Here is a 17,716-nt window from a genome sequence, read left to right as displayed (position 1 = left end):
TTCAGAAAGGGAGAGCGGAAATTGGAGGGTCATGGGTGGAATGGGGGCGTTCCTAGCATTGTTGTAGAATGAGGGGGATACGCAGCTCATTTAGGCATGTACATTTGCACATTTCAGTTGATGCAAATGGCTGCTCCTAAAGTTAGCTGCATTTCACAGGCGTAAGCACTATTCTATAATCTGCACCTAACTTTAAGCTCAGTTTATAGAATAGCGCTTTTTGGTGCTGATTATTTTTGGTGCCATATATAGAATTCACCCCCATATAAGAAATACATATATTTAGAGAATAGCGCTTATGTGGATTTTTGGCATTTATGCACAAATGTGCACATGGACACCTGTATTATGCCAGTATTCTAACTATTTATGCACATGTTTAGCACACAAAAGTTGGCACCCACTTTATAGAATTACCCCATATACAAATAACAGCAATTTCCTGCTAATACAGTGGTTATTTTAGAAACCCTATTTGCTATTTGCATGTGTAAATACTAGGGGTGGGCATTTATTGTGCTATTAATCTGATAACATTTTTGCAAATTAAATGAGGAAGCAATAATTTATAGAAGATCAAAATTTTTAATACCCCCCCTGCTGTCTGTTGTTGCTTCCTCTGTCTCTGCCCATCCTGCGCTATGGCATCTCTTCCCCTATCTATTATTTCATGCGCAGATAATTAAGGTGTGAAAACTATTGCCAGAGGACTTGGTCAAGGTGACTAACACATGCAGGGTTCAAAAAAGGCTTGAGCAATTTCCTGGATGAAAAGTTCCTAAAAATTATTATCAAGATAAACTTTGGAGAGTTGTTGCTTATCTGTGGAAATGAACTATGAGAAATAGGTCTATGTTTTGGGAAGTGCTTGTGATCTGAACTGGTCATTGTCGGGGGAACAGGATACTGGGCTCAGTGGACCTCAGTCTGACTCATGAGTTCTTATATCCTTTTTTTATAAAACAGACAGATTTTAATGTTTAAAAGTGTGATGTCCAATTAATGATTTTGATAGGATTCTTCTGAACTGGCGAAGTTAGGGTAAGCTTGTTTCTCTAGTTTCATTATCAAAATTTGGAGGGGGGAGAGATGGCTACTAGACTTAAAGATAATTGAAGCGGATTTGTTACGTTGCCTGGTGCCCTTGCATTGACCCTGTTGAAGTAGAAATTTTATCAAAGTATGGGGGTCTTCCACAAAAGCATAGTAGCATTATCAGCGCGTGCTAAATGCTAGAGACTCTCATAGGAATACATGGGAATCTCTAGCGTTTAGCACATGCTTATTTGTAGTGTGTGCTAAAACCGCTAGTGCGCCTTTGTAAAAGGACCCCTATGTTTTTCAAATGTTAGCCGCATTTCTATCTCCTGTTATTAAGAAAAATCAAGGAGGACCTTGATTAGAAACCAGACTGCTTTACTCAGCTCAACCTCTGGCAGTCACATTGACTCGTAAGCTCATTCAGCCTCCCCGTTCCCTAAAGAGAGAGAAAGAGAGAGAGACAGAGTGTGTGTGAACGTGTGCATGTGCGAGTGTCTGTGTGTGTGTGTGTGTGTTACTTTGCGTGTGAGTGTGCACATGTATGTATGTGCATGTGTGCATGTGTACACATATGTGAAGAGCTTGTGTTTGTAAGTGCAGGGTCTCTTCTATTTTATGTTGAGATGAAAGGGGTGAGGAAGAATTCATGGAACAACCCACAGTCAATGTGGTTTCAGGTTAAATCAAATGGAATAAAAGTACAATAGATTTCATTGTACTTTTATCATCACTTGTTTAAAACATGCTGCATGATTGAAGGAAATCTTTTTTATCATCTCCTTTTGTTCAGAGTTCCTCATCACTGCTTTGCTACCTCCTTGAAGCACCTTTACCAGGTTTACTTAACACACACATGTTTTTTAATACATACAGTAATCTGAAATAAATGCCATTTATTCTTCAAATACTATGTCCCTGAACATTCACAAAAATGTTATACAGCTTAGATAAGATGTATGTTGTTATTTCATGGAAAACTAATGTTTTGATACAACTAATGTTTATTAGAACCAATAAAAGAGATATCATAAAGACCATTGGGTCAATATTGAGCCAATGGTACTCAGCATTTTTATAAACGCTGACCACCACAGGCTAATTTAGACCCAGATATTCTATGTTGGGCGATATTCAGGCACTGGCACTGAATATCTGGGTCAGCAGGGGTATCCAAAAATTATGTAGGTATGGCTGATGTTCAGTGCCATACCCGCAGAGCTAACTGGGCAAAGATAGGACTTCTATCAATGTGGTCCTACTCATCGAAGGGTCCTTTTGCCAAGCTGTGAGAAAAAGGGCCCTGTGGTAGAAGTGGGGGCCATTTTACCACAGTGGGTAAAAAGCCTCAAAATCAAAATGGACATGCTGTAAGAAAACACTTACCGCGTGGCCATGCAGCAGGGAGCCCTTACTGTCACCCATTACTGCTGGGTTACTGCCGCACTAACCATTTCTAGGAGGGGTTTCCACCGGAAATGGTGTGCGTTTGACCCAGAACTACCACCGGTGGCTGCGTTGGGCTGGTGATAGTCCCGGAATAGTGAGCATTAAGTCCGTGTTGGGCTTACCGCTGCTCTGTAAAAGAGTCCCCCGAGTTAGCTATGTAGGCACCAGAACTGAATATCATCAGTATTCACATAACTCCTGGCTCCCCCATATTTTGCCCTGCCACGGCAGCCAGAGGGGATATTCAGTCACACTGCCCACTCAAGTGTGATTTAACAGAGGAGGAGCCTCTCCTGCCTGGTTAAACCATTTTGAATATCAGGCCTCATTACTTTTAGGCCTAATTTTTGATGTAGGCTAGTGATAGTATCAGTTTATAGCTACAAATTTCAACGTTCTTTTTCAGTCACCTTAAATCTGCAGTAAGGGCCGCTTTATACTTTGCAGAATGGTCTGAATATGGGCCAAGCAATTCAGCTAATGACTACATTACACGATCTTCTGGTTTCTGTGCTGTGTGGAACATGCTAGTAATGCATTTAAAATACTGAGACTGGGATAAAAAAGTTATAATCACATTTGGAGACCATACTAATCTGGTTGTTGTAAGTTCTGCTAAAATTATTGCACTAAATTCCTCATAAATGTCTTTCTGTTATATGTCTTTCTAGTATTTGATTATTCAGTGGCAGACAGACAGTTTTATCATTGTTTACCATGCTGTTTTACACTTTAGATTAAAACATGTACTGCTGAGAAAAGATAACTAACATATACACAAAGTAAATGGTATAAGGTCATGATACACTGGGGAGGAACAGATACATCTTGTTACAATTTTATTTCATGCATTGCATGCATTCGTCAATGAACATCTGCAACATGCATATCATCACCAGAGGATATACAGTAGAAGCCAAGAGTTTCCATTAATGCTAGGAATTTTTTCAATTAATCCATAATTCGGAAAAATTATAGATATGAAACCATCATTCAAAAATTAGTTCTCACTGAAAGAAATACATTCCACAAAATAGTATGGAAATGCATTTTTTTTGTGTCTGTTTTGAAGGCATCAGAAATAATGTGAATATGTGTTACTGCGAATTGGATCTTTCACTACCTGTTCCTGCTGTAAATCGAGTGAATACAAATGATGTCTAGTTATAATGCACATGGTACAAACTATTTACATGTGAAACTGGAAACTAGAGAGAAAAACGAAAAATTCATGCATGCACATTTTACTACTAAAGAAAGCATGGATTACCATACCCCCTGCCATCCAGGAACGTGAAACTGGTTTTAAGGAGACAAAAGAGGAAGAAATGAAGAAAAGCTGCCAGTTGGCTTTCGCACTTTATTGGCATTTCTTTCAGATGGGTAAAGGTATGATACACCGAGGCTTCCAAACTGATCAGTGCCTAACAATTTTCCCATGATAAGTAAGTTTTCCAAAGATGTCTATGGACTGCATCAGTAAAATAATGTATTTATTAATTTAATTTTGTTTAATTTAATTTTAATTTATTCCATTCCATGAATTAAACACAGCAGATTAAGGTAACAAAAGGCTGAAAGTATTACAATTCATGGCCTAAAATATAAATGGAAAATAAAAAATGTTTTTGAGTACATTAAATTCAGAATGGACGAGTTTGTAGTTCATGCCAATCAAGTCTTGCCACAAAGAGACTTATTCTCTAAGGCCTGTAACGGTTTTAATGATGAAAACACTTACTCTGCATCTCATTTTCTTCAACGGGGCTATTCATAAATATGGTGCAATTTCCTCATTCAAACTTCATTGCATTACAGTGAGTCAGCCCAAGATCAGAGATAGATGAGAAATCTAATTCAGAGTATTGACCTAACTGTGCTCTAATTCTTATGCTTTTGATTCATTTTGGCCTATTCCAGAGATGTTAATATTTATAAAACAGAACTAGATTTGTTTCTCCAATTTTGTTGTTGTTGCAAGAAGCATATCAAAGCAAGTTCACAAGCCAGTAAGCTAACTTGTAGTGCTGGCTTGTGTTAACTGCTCAACCGAAAAACAGAAGAACTGGAACCCTTGTAGCCACACAGACAAGTCAGTCACAACAAGGGTGACAAAGAAAAGAAAGGGCGGGGGGGGGCGGGGGGGGGGGGGACAACAGACGATGTACAAATTTGCACTTTATTAAACATCCAGGACTCAACACGAGCCGTGTTTCGGCACACAAGGGCCTTCCCCAGGAGTCTCTTGGATTGGATGTATACTGACGAGACTAGAATGATGTAGGTATGTACAATATCTGAAACAAGTTATAGTCCTTGTATAACTTGCTCTAGCAATGAACCATAGAATCCATTCAGAAGTTAAAACAGTTGCATATAGAAAGTGTGGTAAAAGCACCATTGAGGACAACCTCACAGTCCACCACAGAATTCATGTTGCAGTGAAACAATATACATGCCCTGAGTGTGGTACAGGCTTTAGGCAGAAGGCAGACCTCACAATACACAAGAAAATCCACAATAGAGTGAAACCATATACATGTTCTGAGTGTGGTAAAAGCTTTGGTTGGAAAGAAAGCCTCACACAGCATCAGAGAATCCACACAGGGATGAAACCATTTACATGAACTGAGGAGGTAAAAGCTTCAGTTGCATTGGGACAGGTAATTAAGGAATGTACACTCTTGCTATGAAGTATGGAAAAATAGCAGTCTGGTATTTAGATATATGTAATGAGACCTCCTTTTTATCTATAGATCTGAATTCAAAGCCCAAATCTACTGATAAACAATAGACACAAGGCTCAGATGTTATAAAAAAACAGAAAGCTTGGTATCAGGTAGAATAATGGAAAAGTGACATCCCAGGAAAGCAATAGGGCACCCTAGGGGGCACTGCAGTGGACTTCATAAAATGCTCCCAGGTACAAATCTCACCAATGCTCCCTTACCTTGTCTGCTAAGACCTCCAAACCCACCCAAAACCCACTACTCCCAACTGTACACCACTACCATAGCCCTTACGGGTGAAGGGGCACCTATATATGTGTACAGTGGCTTTCTGGTGAGTTTTGGAAGGCTCACAGTTTCCTCCACAAGTGTAAAAGGTAGGGGGAGGTGGGAGCCTGGGTTCACCTGTCTGCAGTGCACTGCACCCACCACTAGACTACTCCAGGGACCTGCATGCTATTCTGATGGACCTGAGTATAACATCTGAGGGTGGCACACAGACTGGCAAGTAATGTTTTTCATCACATTTTTTTTGTGGGGGGGGGGGGGGAGGGGGTTAGTGACCACTGGGGGAATAAGAGGAGGTCATTCCTGATTTGCTCTAGTGATCATCTGGTTATTTAGGGAACCTTTTTGTGTCTTATTCATTATAAAAACAGGTCTAGCTCAAAATGTCCAAATGCAGACTTATGCTACTTTTTGGACATTTTTCTCTTTTGAAAATGAGTCCAACAGTCTTTTCACTTACCGCGCAATAATTTTGGCTGTTAAAACATGGTAACTACAAAATCTTACCTTACTGTAGTAAATGGACCCCATGGTCAGTGTTTGGATTTGACCTGGCCTTTAATCAATAGATTGGTTCATTTAGACACTACTAATGGGAATTGAACTCAGGGTTTACCAGTTTGAGCTTGCTTAGGACCTATGTACAAACAATAGCACGTTTAGTGCTTCCAGTATATATTTCAGAACGTCAATTTTAATACTTTTAGCCATGAAAGGATTTTTTAAATGCATTATTGCATTGATGCAATCTTTTTAAGACCATATGGACCTGATATACAAGGGATTTTTCCCATTTTCCCCATGATTGTATAAAGGGCATTCAAATTTGCATGTCCATTTTGAGAGCGATCCTTTGATGCACATGCAACTAAATTGGGCAATGAGTTAATTAATGTCAATAATTGGGTGCTAACAATCCATTATTGATGTTAACAGGCACCAATTTGGGTTTGCACGCGCATCTTGCTAGAAGATATTCTATAAAACTGTGTGCCCATATCCCATGGTGCATAACCCAAAAAGGGGGCATGGCCATGGGAAGAGCACGGGTAGGTCAGGGGCATTCTGGAATTTTGCATACAGTGTTATAGAATACCGCAGATCTACGTCCAAATTGGGCTCCAGGAATTACTCCTGGTGTCAGCAGGTGTAAATTCTGGTGCCCAAATCTGGGTACGAGAATGGGTGCTCAACCTACAGCACTCCTTAGAGAATAGCGCTGGGCACCAATTTTTTTTCCAGCACCCAAATTTGGGTGCCATTGGCTGAATCTGGTCCATTGTATTTATGGGAAAAATACTCACCATATTTGACCCTATTTGTTTCTACTTATCCTTTTTCCTGTAAGGTTAATAATGTGTTATGATGACAATATTTTCCCTCTTTAGTACCTATGGGATAAACACTTTTAAAAATGGGATTATCGCAATGAGTCACATTAAACCTTCCTGTAGTTTTCTTTTTAATCCGCAAACCAAATATTGCTCATTTTTAAAAACTATGTCTTTATTTCTTCTATTTAAATTACAGTCACTAACAGCTTAGGGAGTAATTATGCTTCCAAGAAAAAAGAATTGTTGTTTCAATAACACACCTGGCCATTCAGAGGTTAGCATGAGCATGTGCAAATCTATGGTTCATGCAGCAGGCAAGATATCATGCCAAAGTGGCACTGTGAGATGTTACACCAGTACATTACCTTTGATATTGCGACCATTGTCTGATTTTCAGCATATTAAGAACAAAGAAAAAAAGAGAGACAAAAGAATACTGAAAAAACTACAGCTCGGACAGATCAGATTTGCTTAAAATATGCCTTTTGACTACAGCTGAGCTAACTTTAGGTTCAAGTTGACTTTATATGAAAAAGTCTAGTGAAGATGAAAATTGTTGGCTAAGAACAAGTGATGAGGTAGATATTCAAAGTAATTTATCTGACTAACCTTGGAAGGTCACTGGAAAAATTGTGGCACATCAAAATTCTGAACCACTGACCAGTTAACGTTCAGCCAAGACAAGTGTTGTTAGCCAAAAGTTAACTAGGTAAAGGTAGAAGAAATTGAAAGTGTACGGGCAAATGGTTTTCTTTCATCTGGAGTAGAGAGGTGTGGTAGCCGTGTTAGTCCACTCTTAAAGGTTATCAATAGAAATCAAACAAAATAAAACATGGAAAAGAAAATAAGATGATACCTTTTTTCTTGGACATAATTTAATATATTTCTTGATTAGCTTTAGAAGGTTTCCCTTCTTCATCAGATCGGAAATAAGCAAATGTGGTAGCAGATAGTATATATAAGAGAAACATCAAAGCATTACTTTGACAGTCTGACAGAGTGGGAGGGTGGGGACATCAAAGCATTTTATTGATATTCTAACAGGATAGATGTGGGTAGGTGAGAGGAGGGTGAGAGGAGGGTTTTTTTCATTACATTTTTTACACATGGCAGGACGTTTGGGTTTTAGATCTGCAGGAGGAGTAGCCTAGTGGTTAGTGCAGTGGACTTTGATCCTGGGGAACTGAGTTCAATTCCCACTTTAGTTCCTTGTGACTCTGGGCAAGTCACTTAACCCTCCATTGCCCCTGGTACAAAATAAGTACCTGAATATATGTAAACCGCTTTGAATGTAGTTGCAAAAACCTCAGAAAGGCGTTATATCAAGTCCCATTTCCATTTCCCTATTTGAGATTCAACATGGAATGTTGCTGTTGCTACTATTTGAGATTCTGGAATGTTGCTACTATTTGAGATTCTACATGGAATGTTGAGATTCTGTTGCTACTATTTGAGATTCTACATGGAATGCTGCTATTCCATTAGCAACATTCCATGTAGAAGCCTGCCCTTGCAGATCAGCAACGCGGCCGCGTAGGCTTCTGTTTCTGTGAGTCTGATGTCCTGCACATACGCACGTACAGAAACAGAAGCTTGCGCGGCCGCATTGCTGATCTGCAAGGGCAGGCTTCTATATGGAATGTTGCTAGTGGAGGAGTAGCCTAGTGGTTAGTGCAGCGGACTCTGATTCTGGGGAACTGGGTTCAATTCCCACGGCAGTTCCTTGTGATTCTGGGCAAGTCACAACCCTCCATTGCCTCTGGTACAAAATAAGTACCTGAATATATGTAAACCGCTTTGAATGTAATTGCAAAAACCTCAGAAAGGCGGTATATCAAGTTCCATTTCCCTTTCCCATAAACTGGCATGTAGATGTTCATATTGCATAAACATCTAAGGAGGGAAGTTAGTAAAATGGACTACCATTAAGACATGTTATTTTACTGCTAACATGCTGTTATAACACAGGTATCATTTCATGCAAGGAAACTTGGTTACTAACAACTGGGGAAAACATAACATGCATTTTTGCTGTTTTGTGGAGGCTTCCCCATTTGAGAGATGGAGCTGTGTGCTGTAAGCTGAATTGAATGGCCAATGCCATCATTGACTGACACCACTGACTGCTTTGTTTGTATCACAGAAAGGCGGTATATCAAATCCACGACCCTTTACCCCTTTTCCATTGCCCTTTATTGATATCAGAACTTTGCTTGCAAATTTCATAACCTAACACTGGAGACCTGATAGAGGGCAAAAGAGACAGAGAAAATCAGAAAGCAATCTCAGATGATGTCACTAAAGAATGGTCAAAATATGGAAACAAGGCCAAAGAACGAGGAAAGCTGATCACAGAAAGAAGTGATGAACTAAAGTTGCTATTCTTTACATCAAAAGATGACATCAAAACAAAACAAAAAAAGATGACATCTGATAATAAATATGCACAGAGGCAAGCATATTATTTTCCAGTACAGAGAAGTTCTAGGACAATAGGTCATGAAATGAGGCTAAGGAGTAACTTAAATAAACATTTGTTCATAGAAAGGATAGTGGATATACTGTATGGAATAGTCTCCCACTGAAGGTTTAGGTGGCCAAAACAATAACAAGGTTGAAGAAAGCATGAGATAAGCCTAGAGGCAATAATTCTCAAGGAGCTGCTGAGTGGCAAATTAGCCAGTTATATTTAGCTGCCTATCTGTAGGATAATTTTAAGCCATAATCTAGGCACCTAGGTCATCACTGAGTGTATCTTTTGAAATGTTTATACTGATTCTTTAAGTAGTCTCAGCCATTGTAGCCCCAATGCTTAAGAAGCCTCTACCCTTCTATACCTTCCACCTCCCTCCCTTCCCCCTTGCAGACCTTTGCAAAGGCCAGTGACAGAGGGGAGAGTATGTCTCTATCATCCCAGCTGCGCCAAATTCTAGGGATGTACACAGGAAAAAAATGTATGATTTGTTTTGAGGTCATTTTTGGACTCCCTCCCCCCCCCCCTGATTTTTCTGGGCATTTTTCAGTCCATTTCAAAAGTTTTCTTAGCAAAATAATTAACACATGTTGATTTCTACATTCTAACATTGTTCTGCATTAATTGTAGATTAAAGTGCATAAAGCCAACCTTGTGCACGCTAATGAATGCATATCTCTATCAAATTCCAAAGGTGCCTGACTACATCAGACCTTAAGGACCTTTCATCTTTATGTGTCAAAATTTTCAGTATTTCATTATTTATAGTTAAGCAAGGGATCCTGGAAGATATGGGACAAACATCTTTTAAGTTTTATACTTTTATGTATGACACTTAAGTTAGGGCCCTGTTTTCTAAGCAGCACTAAGGGCACACTAGCATTTTTAGCATGCACTAAACACTAAAGACACTCGTAGGAATATGTAGGTGTCTCTAGCGTGTGCTAATTTTAAACATGCGTTAAAGACACTAGCGTGTCTCAGTAAACAGGGCCCTTATCTTTTTCACATAGTTACTATTTTGACTCTTATATTTTATATATTAGGGTTGATTTGATACATTATGAATTGAGGGGTCCTTTTACTAAGCCACGTAAACGTCTACGCGCACCCAATGTGCACCAAAATGGAGTTACCACCCAACTACCGCATGGCTCTTGCGGTAATTTCATTTTTGGCGCATGTCTGATATGCGCGTGTGAAATTTTTTTTTTTTTGGGTGCACATAATGGATGCGCACCAAGTGGCATTTGGCGCACGTAGGTCATTACCACCCGGTTACTGTGGAGTTTTTACCGCTAGGTCAATGGCTGGTGATAAGGTCTCAGACCCAAAATGGAAGCGTGACAATTTTCATTTTGCCGTTCGTCCATTTTTGGCAAAATTTTTTAAAAAGCCTTTTTTACAGATGCGCTAACAAATGGGATCGGTGCTCGTCCAAAACCCACGCCTACACTACCGGAAGCCACCTTTCAGCAGGCCTTTGTAAAAGGACCCCTAAAAGAGCAAAATCAATTTTGATTTGGAACAGCACAATAAATACAAGTATGTAATTAAAAACATACCTTCACTTGCATGACGGTCTCTAAATTTGTTCTTGGGATGAATGCTAAATCCTTCTATGTCATGCACTGAAGAGGCTCTTCTTATGCTACAGATGCTTTCCTTAGAGCGGGCATGAGTCATGTGTGTACCCATTTGTACATGTAGCCTGTCTGGGTAGAGTTGGTCCCATTGCTGCTTGGGTGAGGAATGGTGAAGGGGTCCTGATATATTAACCAAAGGTGAGCAATGATGAGATTTGATTAATGATTTCCTGTCATCAGCTATAGATGGGTCACATCTTTCTTTTGTAGGAGATTTTAAGTGCTTCATAGCCATTGATTCATCACTGAACTTTGGTGATTCAATGACCACTGCATCAGGGTCCTCTTGTGGTAAAGATTGCTTTTTGTAAGTCAAAAGTCTTAGTGTTGGTAATTTGAAGCCAAAAAGTGTGCCTGTGAAGATAAGAGAAAACAAAACTGTGTAAGGCTATATCCACTTGATAAAACACCTTCTATTACAATTGCATAATATAAATAAATAGGTAAAAAATGTAACTAATAGACCCTTAGAGGTCACCTGATTGGCACATATTCAACCAAATTCTATAAATATTGCCAAAAAATGTGCTAAGTGCTACTACTACTACTACTACTTAGCATTTTTATAGCGCTACAAGGCATACGCAGCGCTGCACAAACATAGAAGAAAGACAGTCCCTGCTCAAAGAGTGCTTTTCTATAAGAGGTACTGAAAGTTAGGCGCTGTTTATAGAATACACTTAGTGCCGGGATTGACGTCTAACTTTAGATATGAGGATTTGTTCCAAGTAAACCCTGGCGTAAATCCTTGCAACCTAAATTAGGCGAGGTTCCCCCCTTATTCTATAACAGCTTGCATAAATTATTGGAACCCCCCTGATCCACCCATGACCCTCCCATTGCCACGCCCCCTTTTTGGAGCCATGTGTAAAATTTACACACAGGTCTTCATGACTAAAAATGTGCACATAAATTTTAATTCATGCCAATTAATGTGAATAATTGATCGTTAGCACTCAATTATTGGCACTACTTGGCTTGTTATTCAATAAATTACACACACAAATTGGGCACAGCCCAAGTGCAATTTTAAGCGCCATTTACAGAATTTGGGGGATTCTGTAAAGGAAAGTAAGTGTCTATCTAATTTACCTGAGTCCTTATTAGAATACCAGTGTAACTGCGAATATATGTGGCCTGCTGAGCAAAAAGGTATCAAAAGTGGTGTACGTAACTTATTTATACCATAAGATAAAGGAATATCAACTGCATAATCCTGCAAAAGTTCAGCACCAGGTCTAATTAGGTCTTTAAGAAATGAGAAATGCTTATCAATAAAAAATAAATTAACCCCAGAAATCACATACCCCATATTAGGTACCTGCTGTTTTTAGGCTGGCTGTAGAACATGGAAAACATCAAATCTGTGAAAAAAATGACATAGCCCCATTCTACTGTCCCTATAGTACACAAAACTTTCAGAAATGAAAGCTTCCCCTCCAAACTTTCACACCCTTTATGTCTGTTATTTGTAACCACACTTTTGGTACTTCTTTGCTCGGCGGGTCACATACATTCATATGCGCTTGGCTGTGAGCACTAGAGATTAGAGCTGGTGTAAGTGCATCTATATTCCAGAGATACAAACATACATAAATTAGGGGTCCTTTTACTAAGCTGCGGGAAAAAGGGTCCTGCGGTAGTAGTAGGGTCTGTTTTTCCTGCGCACCAGGGCCCTTTTTTCCGTAGCCGGTAAAAGCACCCCACAAAAAACTGGCCACACAGTGAGAGACATCTTACCGCATGGTCATGCAATGGGGAGCCCTTACTGCCACCCATTGAGGTGGCAATAAGGACTCCCACACTAACCTGGCGGTAACCAGGCAACACGCGACAATACAAGATTACCGCCACGCAAACCATGTCTGGGTTTTTCTTTTTCCCCTGGAAATGGCGCATGCTTGGGGGCGGGACTACCACCGGCGGCCGCGTTGGGCTTACCGCCGCTCTGTAAAAGGGCCCCTTATAGTATTTTAAAGTTATGCACCCTGCCTACACTTTGCACAGATGTCATCCATGTGTACACTAACTATGTGCTATTGGAGATATATGTGTAGTTATAGAATAACACTTGAGTGGTATATTAGCATATAGTGTAAGTGTATACATAGGTGCATATATGCCTATATTCTAATGATTTACATGCCTATGTGGCCCCTAGATATAGGTGTCTACAAGGGCCACAATCCTGTCGAATTCTCAAGATTTCCACAATGAATATGCGTGAGGTTGATTTGCATGTACTACTTCCAATGTATGCAAATCGATCTCATGCATATTCATTGTGGAAATCTTGAAAACCTGACTGGCTTGTGGCCCTCAAGGACCGTGATTGCCCACCCCATAACTAATGTAAGGCAGTGTGCACCAGTGGCGTTCCTAGGTGGGGGCGGTCTGCCCCGGGTGCACGCTGCTGGGGGGGGGGGGTGCCATGTGCGCCTGTCCTCCGTTGGTCCATGCTTCTTCTCTGCCCCGGAATAGGTTACTTCCTGTTCCGGGGCAGAGAAGAAGCATGGACCAACGGAAGGTAGGCGCGTGCGGCACCCCCCCCAGCGGCGTGCACCTGGCGGGGGGGTTCCTTCGCGGGGGTGTCCTTTCGACGGGGGGGTCCGCACTGCATCGGGGGGGGGGGCGCTGCATCCGGGGGGCGGGGTGCATCGGCGATCCGCCCTGGGTGCCAGCCCCCCCAGGAACGTCACTGGTGTGCACTATTATTAAATAGTGAGCACTATTGCAAAACAGTGTGCACTAAAATGAACAAAAGAATTAATAAAAACAAACAAAATGAAACATTCTATAAATGACACAGAAAACTAAACATAACAAAAAATTTTGCTCTGCAAACCTCTAATATCCATCATTATTGGAAACAGGAGAAACCACAGATGTTTAATAAATCATGCAAAATAGGTTATTTTTGAAGATATACTGAAGGAACATTGTAGGAATTATCATTGCTGTATGTAGGTCTAGAAAGGTAAGAGGAACAGGAGAGGGAACTAAACACCTCAACACACAAAGAAAAATGAGGCGGTTCTACAAAGTACAGGACTCCTGAACCAGAACACTGTAAATGAAGTTCATTGAAAAAGACCTGACACGGACCATGTTTTGACACTTTTCCTGTGTCAGAGGTTTAAATTTGGGTGGTTCTTGGACTAAAATAGGAGAAGGGTCTGGACTGATAAGAAACTATTTGCTCTTTCAGACTCTAAAAGTTGTCGCCTTCCTATGGATTTGAATATGACTGAATTTCTTTGTTCTCCATTCAGCTTTAAGGTGTGCCCCCTGCCCAACCTTAATCCTGTGCCTACTTTAAGAGGGTAATTTTATAAAGTATTTATTGAGTGTAAGTCTTGTTTTATGTGCATGAAAAGCTTCTCATAAAGAATACATGGTGTATTAATTCCTATGTCTGTTTCAATGCACTCTTCACGAGCTGCAATTTGGATTGACCCCTGACGCAGGTGCTGTGATGCCGTAACATGGCCCTTGTCAGGTCTCTGAATAAAGCACTCTTGTCTGTTCCAGTCTTGAAAGCCTTTTATGCTGTCTTTTTTTCTTGCTGTTCTGTGCTGTGTACTTGATCCTCTCTGTTTTACATTTGACATAAGCACATGGCCATTAATACCGAAAACAGAAAACTGGCCATTTTACTACTGCAGTACAAATTACCTTAGTGCATAGGCGTAGTTTGGGGAGGGGCGAACGGCTTGCCACCGCCTGCATTGCTGATCGCCGATTCCGTCCAACCCCTCTATTCATCCCTCCCTCTGGCGCTGCAGTCTTCAATCTTTCTGTGCTCCCGGCAGCGTTAGCAATGTATACACGCTGCCTTCACACTGCCCCAGAAGCCTTTTCTCTGCAGCGTCCCTTGGTCCCACCTATGTGGGAACAGGAAGTTGAAAAGAAGGCTTCCAGGGCAGACTGAAGGCAGCGTGTATATATCACTAACGCTGCCGGGGGTGGGGGGGGGGGCACAGCCCAGACAGGGAGAGGTAGGGCACAGCAGAGGGAAGGAGCAGGAGATGGATGGGACTGGGAGGGGTGGGGAGCAGAGGGAAGGAGCAGAAGATGGATTAGACTGGGAGGGATGGTGAGCAGAGGGAAGGAGCAGAAGATGGATGGGACTGGCTGGGAAGAGTGGTGAGCAGAGGGAAGGAACAGAAGATGGATGGGACTGGCTGGGAAGAGTGGTGAGCAGAGGGAAGGAGCAGAAGATGGATGGGACTGGGAGGGGTGATGAGCAGAGGGAAGGAGCAGGAGATGGATGGGACTGGGAGGGGTGGTGAGCAGAGGGAAGGAGCAGGAGATGGATGGGACTGGGAAAGGTGGAGCACAACAGAGGAAAGGAGCAGGAGATGGATGGGACTGGGAGGGGTGGTGAGCAGAGGGAAGGAGCAGGAGATGGATGAGACTGGGAGGAATGGTGAGCAGAGGGAAGGAGCAGAAGATGGATAGAACTGGGAGAGGTGGGGCACAGCAGAGGGAAGGAGCAGGATATGGATGGGACTGGGAGAGGTGGGGCACAGCAGAAGGAAGGAGCAGGAGATGGATGGGACTGGGACGGGTGGTGAGCAGAGAGAAGAAGCAGGAGATGGATGGGACTGGGAGGGGTGGTGAGCAGAGGGAAGGAGCAGGAGATGGATGGGACTGGGAAAGGTGGAGCACAACAGAGGAAAGAAGCAGGAGATGGATGGGGCTGGGAGGGGTGGTGAGCAGAGAGAAGAAGCAGGAGATGGATGGGACTGGGAGGGGTGGTGAGCAGAGGGAAGGAGCAGGAGATAGATGGGACTGGGAGAGGTGGAGCACAACAGAGGAAAGGAGCAGAAGATGGATGGGACTGGGAAAGGTGGAGCACAACAGAGGAAAGGAGCAGGATATGGATGGGACTGGGAGAGGTGGGGCACAGCAGAGGGAAGGAGCAGGAGATGGATGGGACTGGGAGGGGTGGTGAGCAGAGAGAAGAAGCAGGAGATGGATGGGACTGGGAGGGGTGGTGAGCAGAGGGAAGGAGCAGGAGATGGATGGGACTGGGAAAGGTGGAGCACAACAGAGGAAAGGAGCAGGAGATGGATGGGACTGGGAGGGGTGGTGAGCAGAGGGAAGGAGCAGGACATGGATGAGACTGGGAGGAATGGTTAGCAGAGGGAAGGAGCAGAAGATGGATAGAACTGGGAGAGGTGGGGCACAGCAGAGGGAAGGAGCAGGATATGGATGGGACTGGGAGAGGTGGGGCACAGCAGAAGGAAGGAGCAGGAGATGGATGGGACTGGGACGGGTGGTGAGCAGAGAGAAGAAGCAGGAGATGGATGGGACTGGGAGGGGTGGTGAGCAGAGGGAAGGAGCAGGAGATGGATGGGACTGGGAAAGGTGGAGCACAACAGAGGAAAGAAGCAGGAGATGGATGGGGCTGGGAGGGGTGGTGAGCAGAGAGAAGAAGCAGGAGATGGATGGGACTGGGAGGGGTGGTGAGCAGAGGGAAGGAGCAGGAGATAGATGGGACTGGGAGAGGTGGGGCACAGCAGAGAGAAGCAGCAGGAGATGGATGGGACTAGGGGGTGGGAGAGGGGAAGAAGCAGTATGTGAAATGAGGGATGTGAGAAAAAGGGCAAGAAAAAGAGATGATGTGGGAAAAGGTTGAGACATAATGTGAATGAACTGGAAGACTGGAGAGAGGATAAGAGACATTGAAAAGGGATTGGGATACTGGTGAGGGGTATGGGAGAAGTCTCTGAAGGGGGTTGAGTTAGGGTAGAAAGGGGTTAAAAAGATGGTGAAAGATAAGTTGTTGGGCATGGGGTATAAGGTAACAGGCAGAAGAGTGGTCTTGGAGGCAAAGGAAGGAAGGAAGGAGAGACATGGATGAAGCTGGGACTGATGGGGTGATGAGATGCAGTGGAGGGTAGATGAGGGGAAAGGGGGTAGGTACAGAGTATGGGAATGGAGGACTAATGAAGTGGGTGAAAGATGTGGGAGGAATTTAGGAGACTGGGTAAGGGAGAGACGGAAGAGGGAATGGGAGTGCCGGAGAGGGATTGAGAGGGAGATGGTCAAAGCCAGTAGGTAGATGGATACTAAGGACAAAAGAGAGAAAAGTGTGTGTGTGTGTGTGGGGGGGGGGGGGGGGGGGAGGGGGGGAACGTAAAATGAAAGATCAGTGCCAGACAGATGCAGAGAAGGACAGAAAGAAGACAAGAGAAGAGTGAAGAAATGGAAAAGTCAACCTGGAAAAGAATTTAGGAGAAGACTGATACATTGACAGTGGAAAAGAGACTGGGACCAGACCAACTAGAAAAATAGAATGCTCAGACAACAAAGGCAGAAAAGAAAACATTATTTTTATTTAATGCTTTTTAAGGACTAAGATGTGCTGCTTTGTGAAATGTACATTTTTTTCTATTGTTATATTTTGTAGAGTACAGGAGAAAATACATTTCTGTTTCTCTTTTACCAGTATTTGCACTGCTTACAGAGTCTGGCTTTCTTGAAGAGATCTATATTTTAGTTTTTGTGGGCATGTTTTTTATGGTTCCCTATTTTATATCACATGAGGGTCTGTCCATGTTCTGCTTATGTGACTGACGTGATGGATTCTGCTAGCATGTAGTGTTTGTGTAGGAATGTGTAACAGTTCAGCTTGTTACAGTTTTCCAGTAGCAGGTATATTGGTGCTCTAGAGTCCAGTGTAAAATTTATAGCACTGTCTTTTCATAGGTGGGTTAAGACTGTTGTGTGTTAGGTTTTCTGTTTAGGTTT

At 42.4% G+C, this 17,716-nt stretch overlaps 1 protein-coding gene across 1 annotated transcript in view; it reads right to left on the bottom strand.

Annotated features, from left to right (window-relative positions):
• The window catches only part of KCNH7 (potassium voltage-gated channel subfamily H member 7), a 490,323-nt gene that overhangs the window by 199,641 nt on the left and 272,966 nt on the right, over positions 1-17,716 (bottom strand). The window contains 1 exon segment of the mRNA XM_030210041.1: positions 10,877-11,305. Within this exon segment, the coding sequence (XP_030065901.1) occupies positions 10,877-11,305 (429 nt within the window).

This window comes from Microcaecilia unicolor, chromosome 7 (genome assembly GCF_901765095.1).
Source record: "Microcaecilia unicolor chromosome 7, aMicUni1.1, whole genome shotgun sequence".
NCBI classification, from domain to species: Eukaryota; Metazoa; Chordata; class Amphibia; order Gymnophiona; family Siphonopidae; genus Microcaecilia; species Microcaecilia unicolor.
Note: the sequence above shows the minus strand (reverse complement) of the source record. Positions and strands in the feature narration are given on the sequence as shown.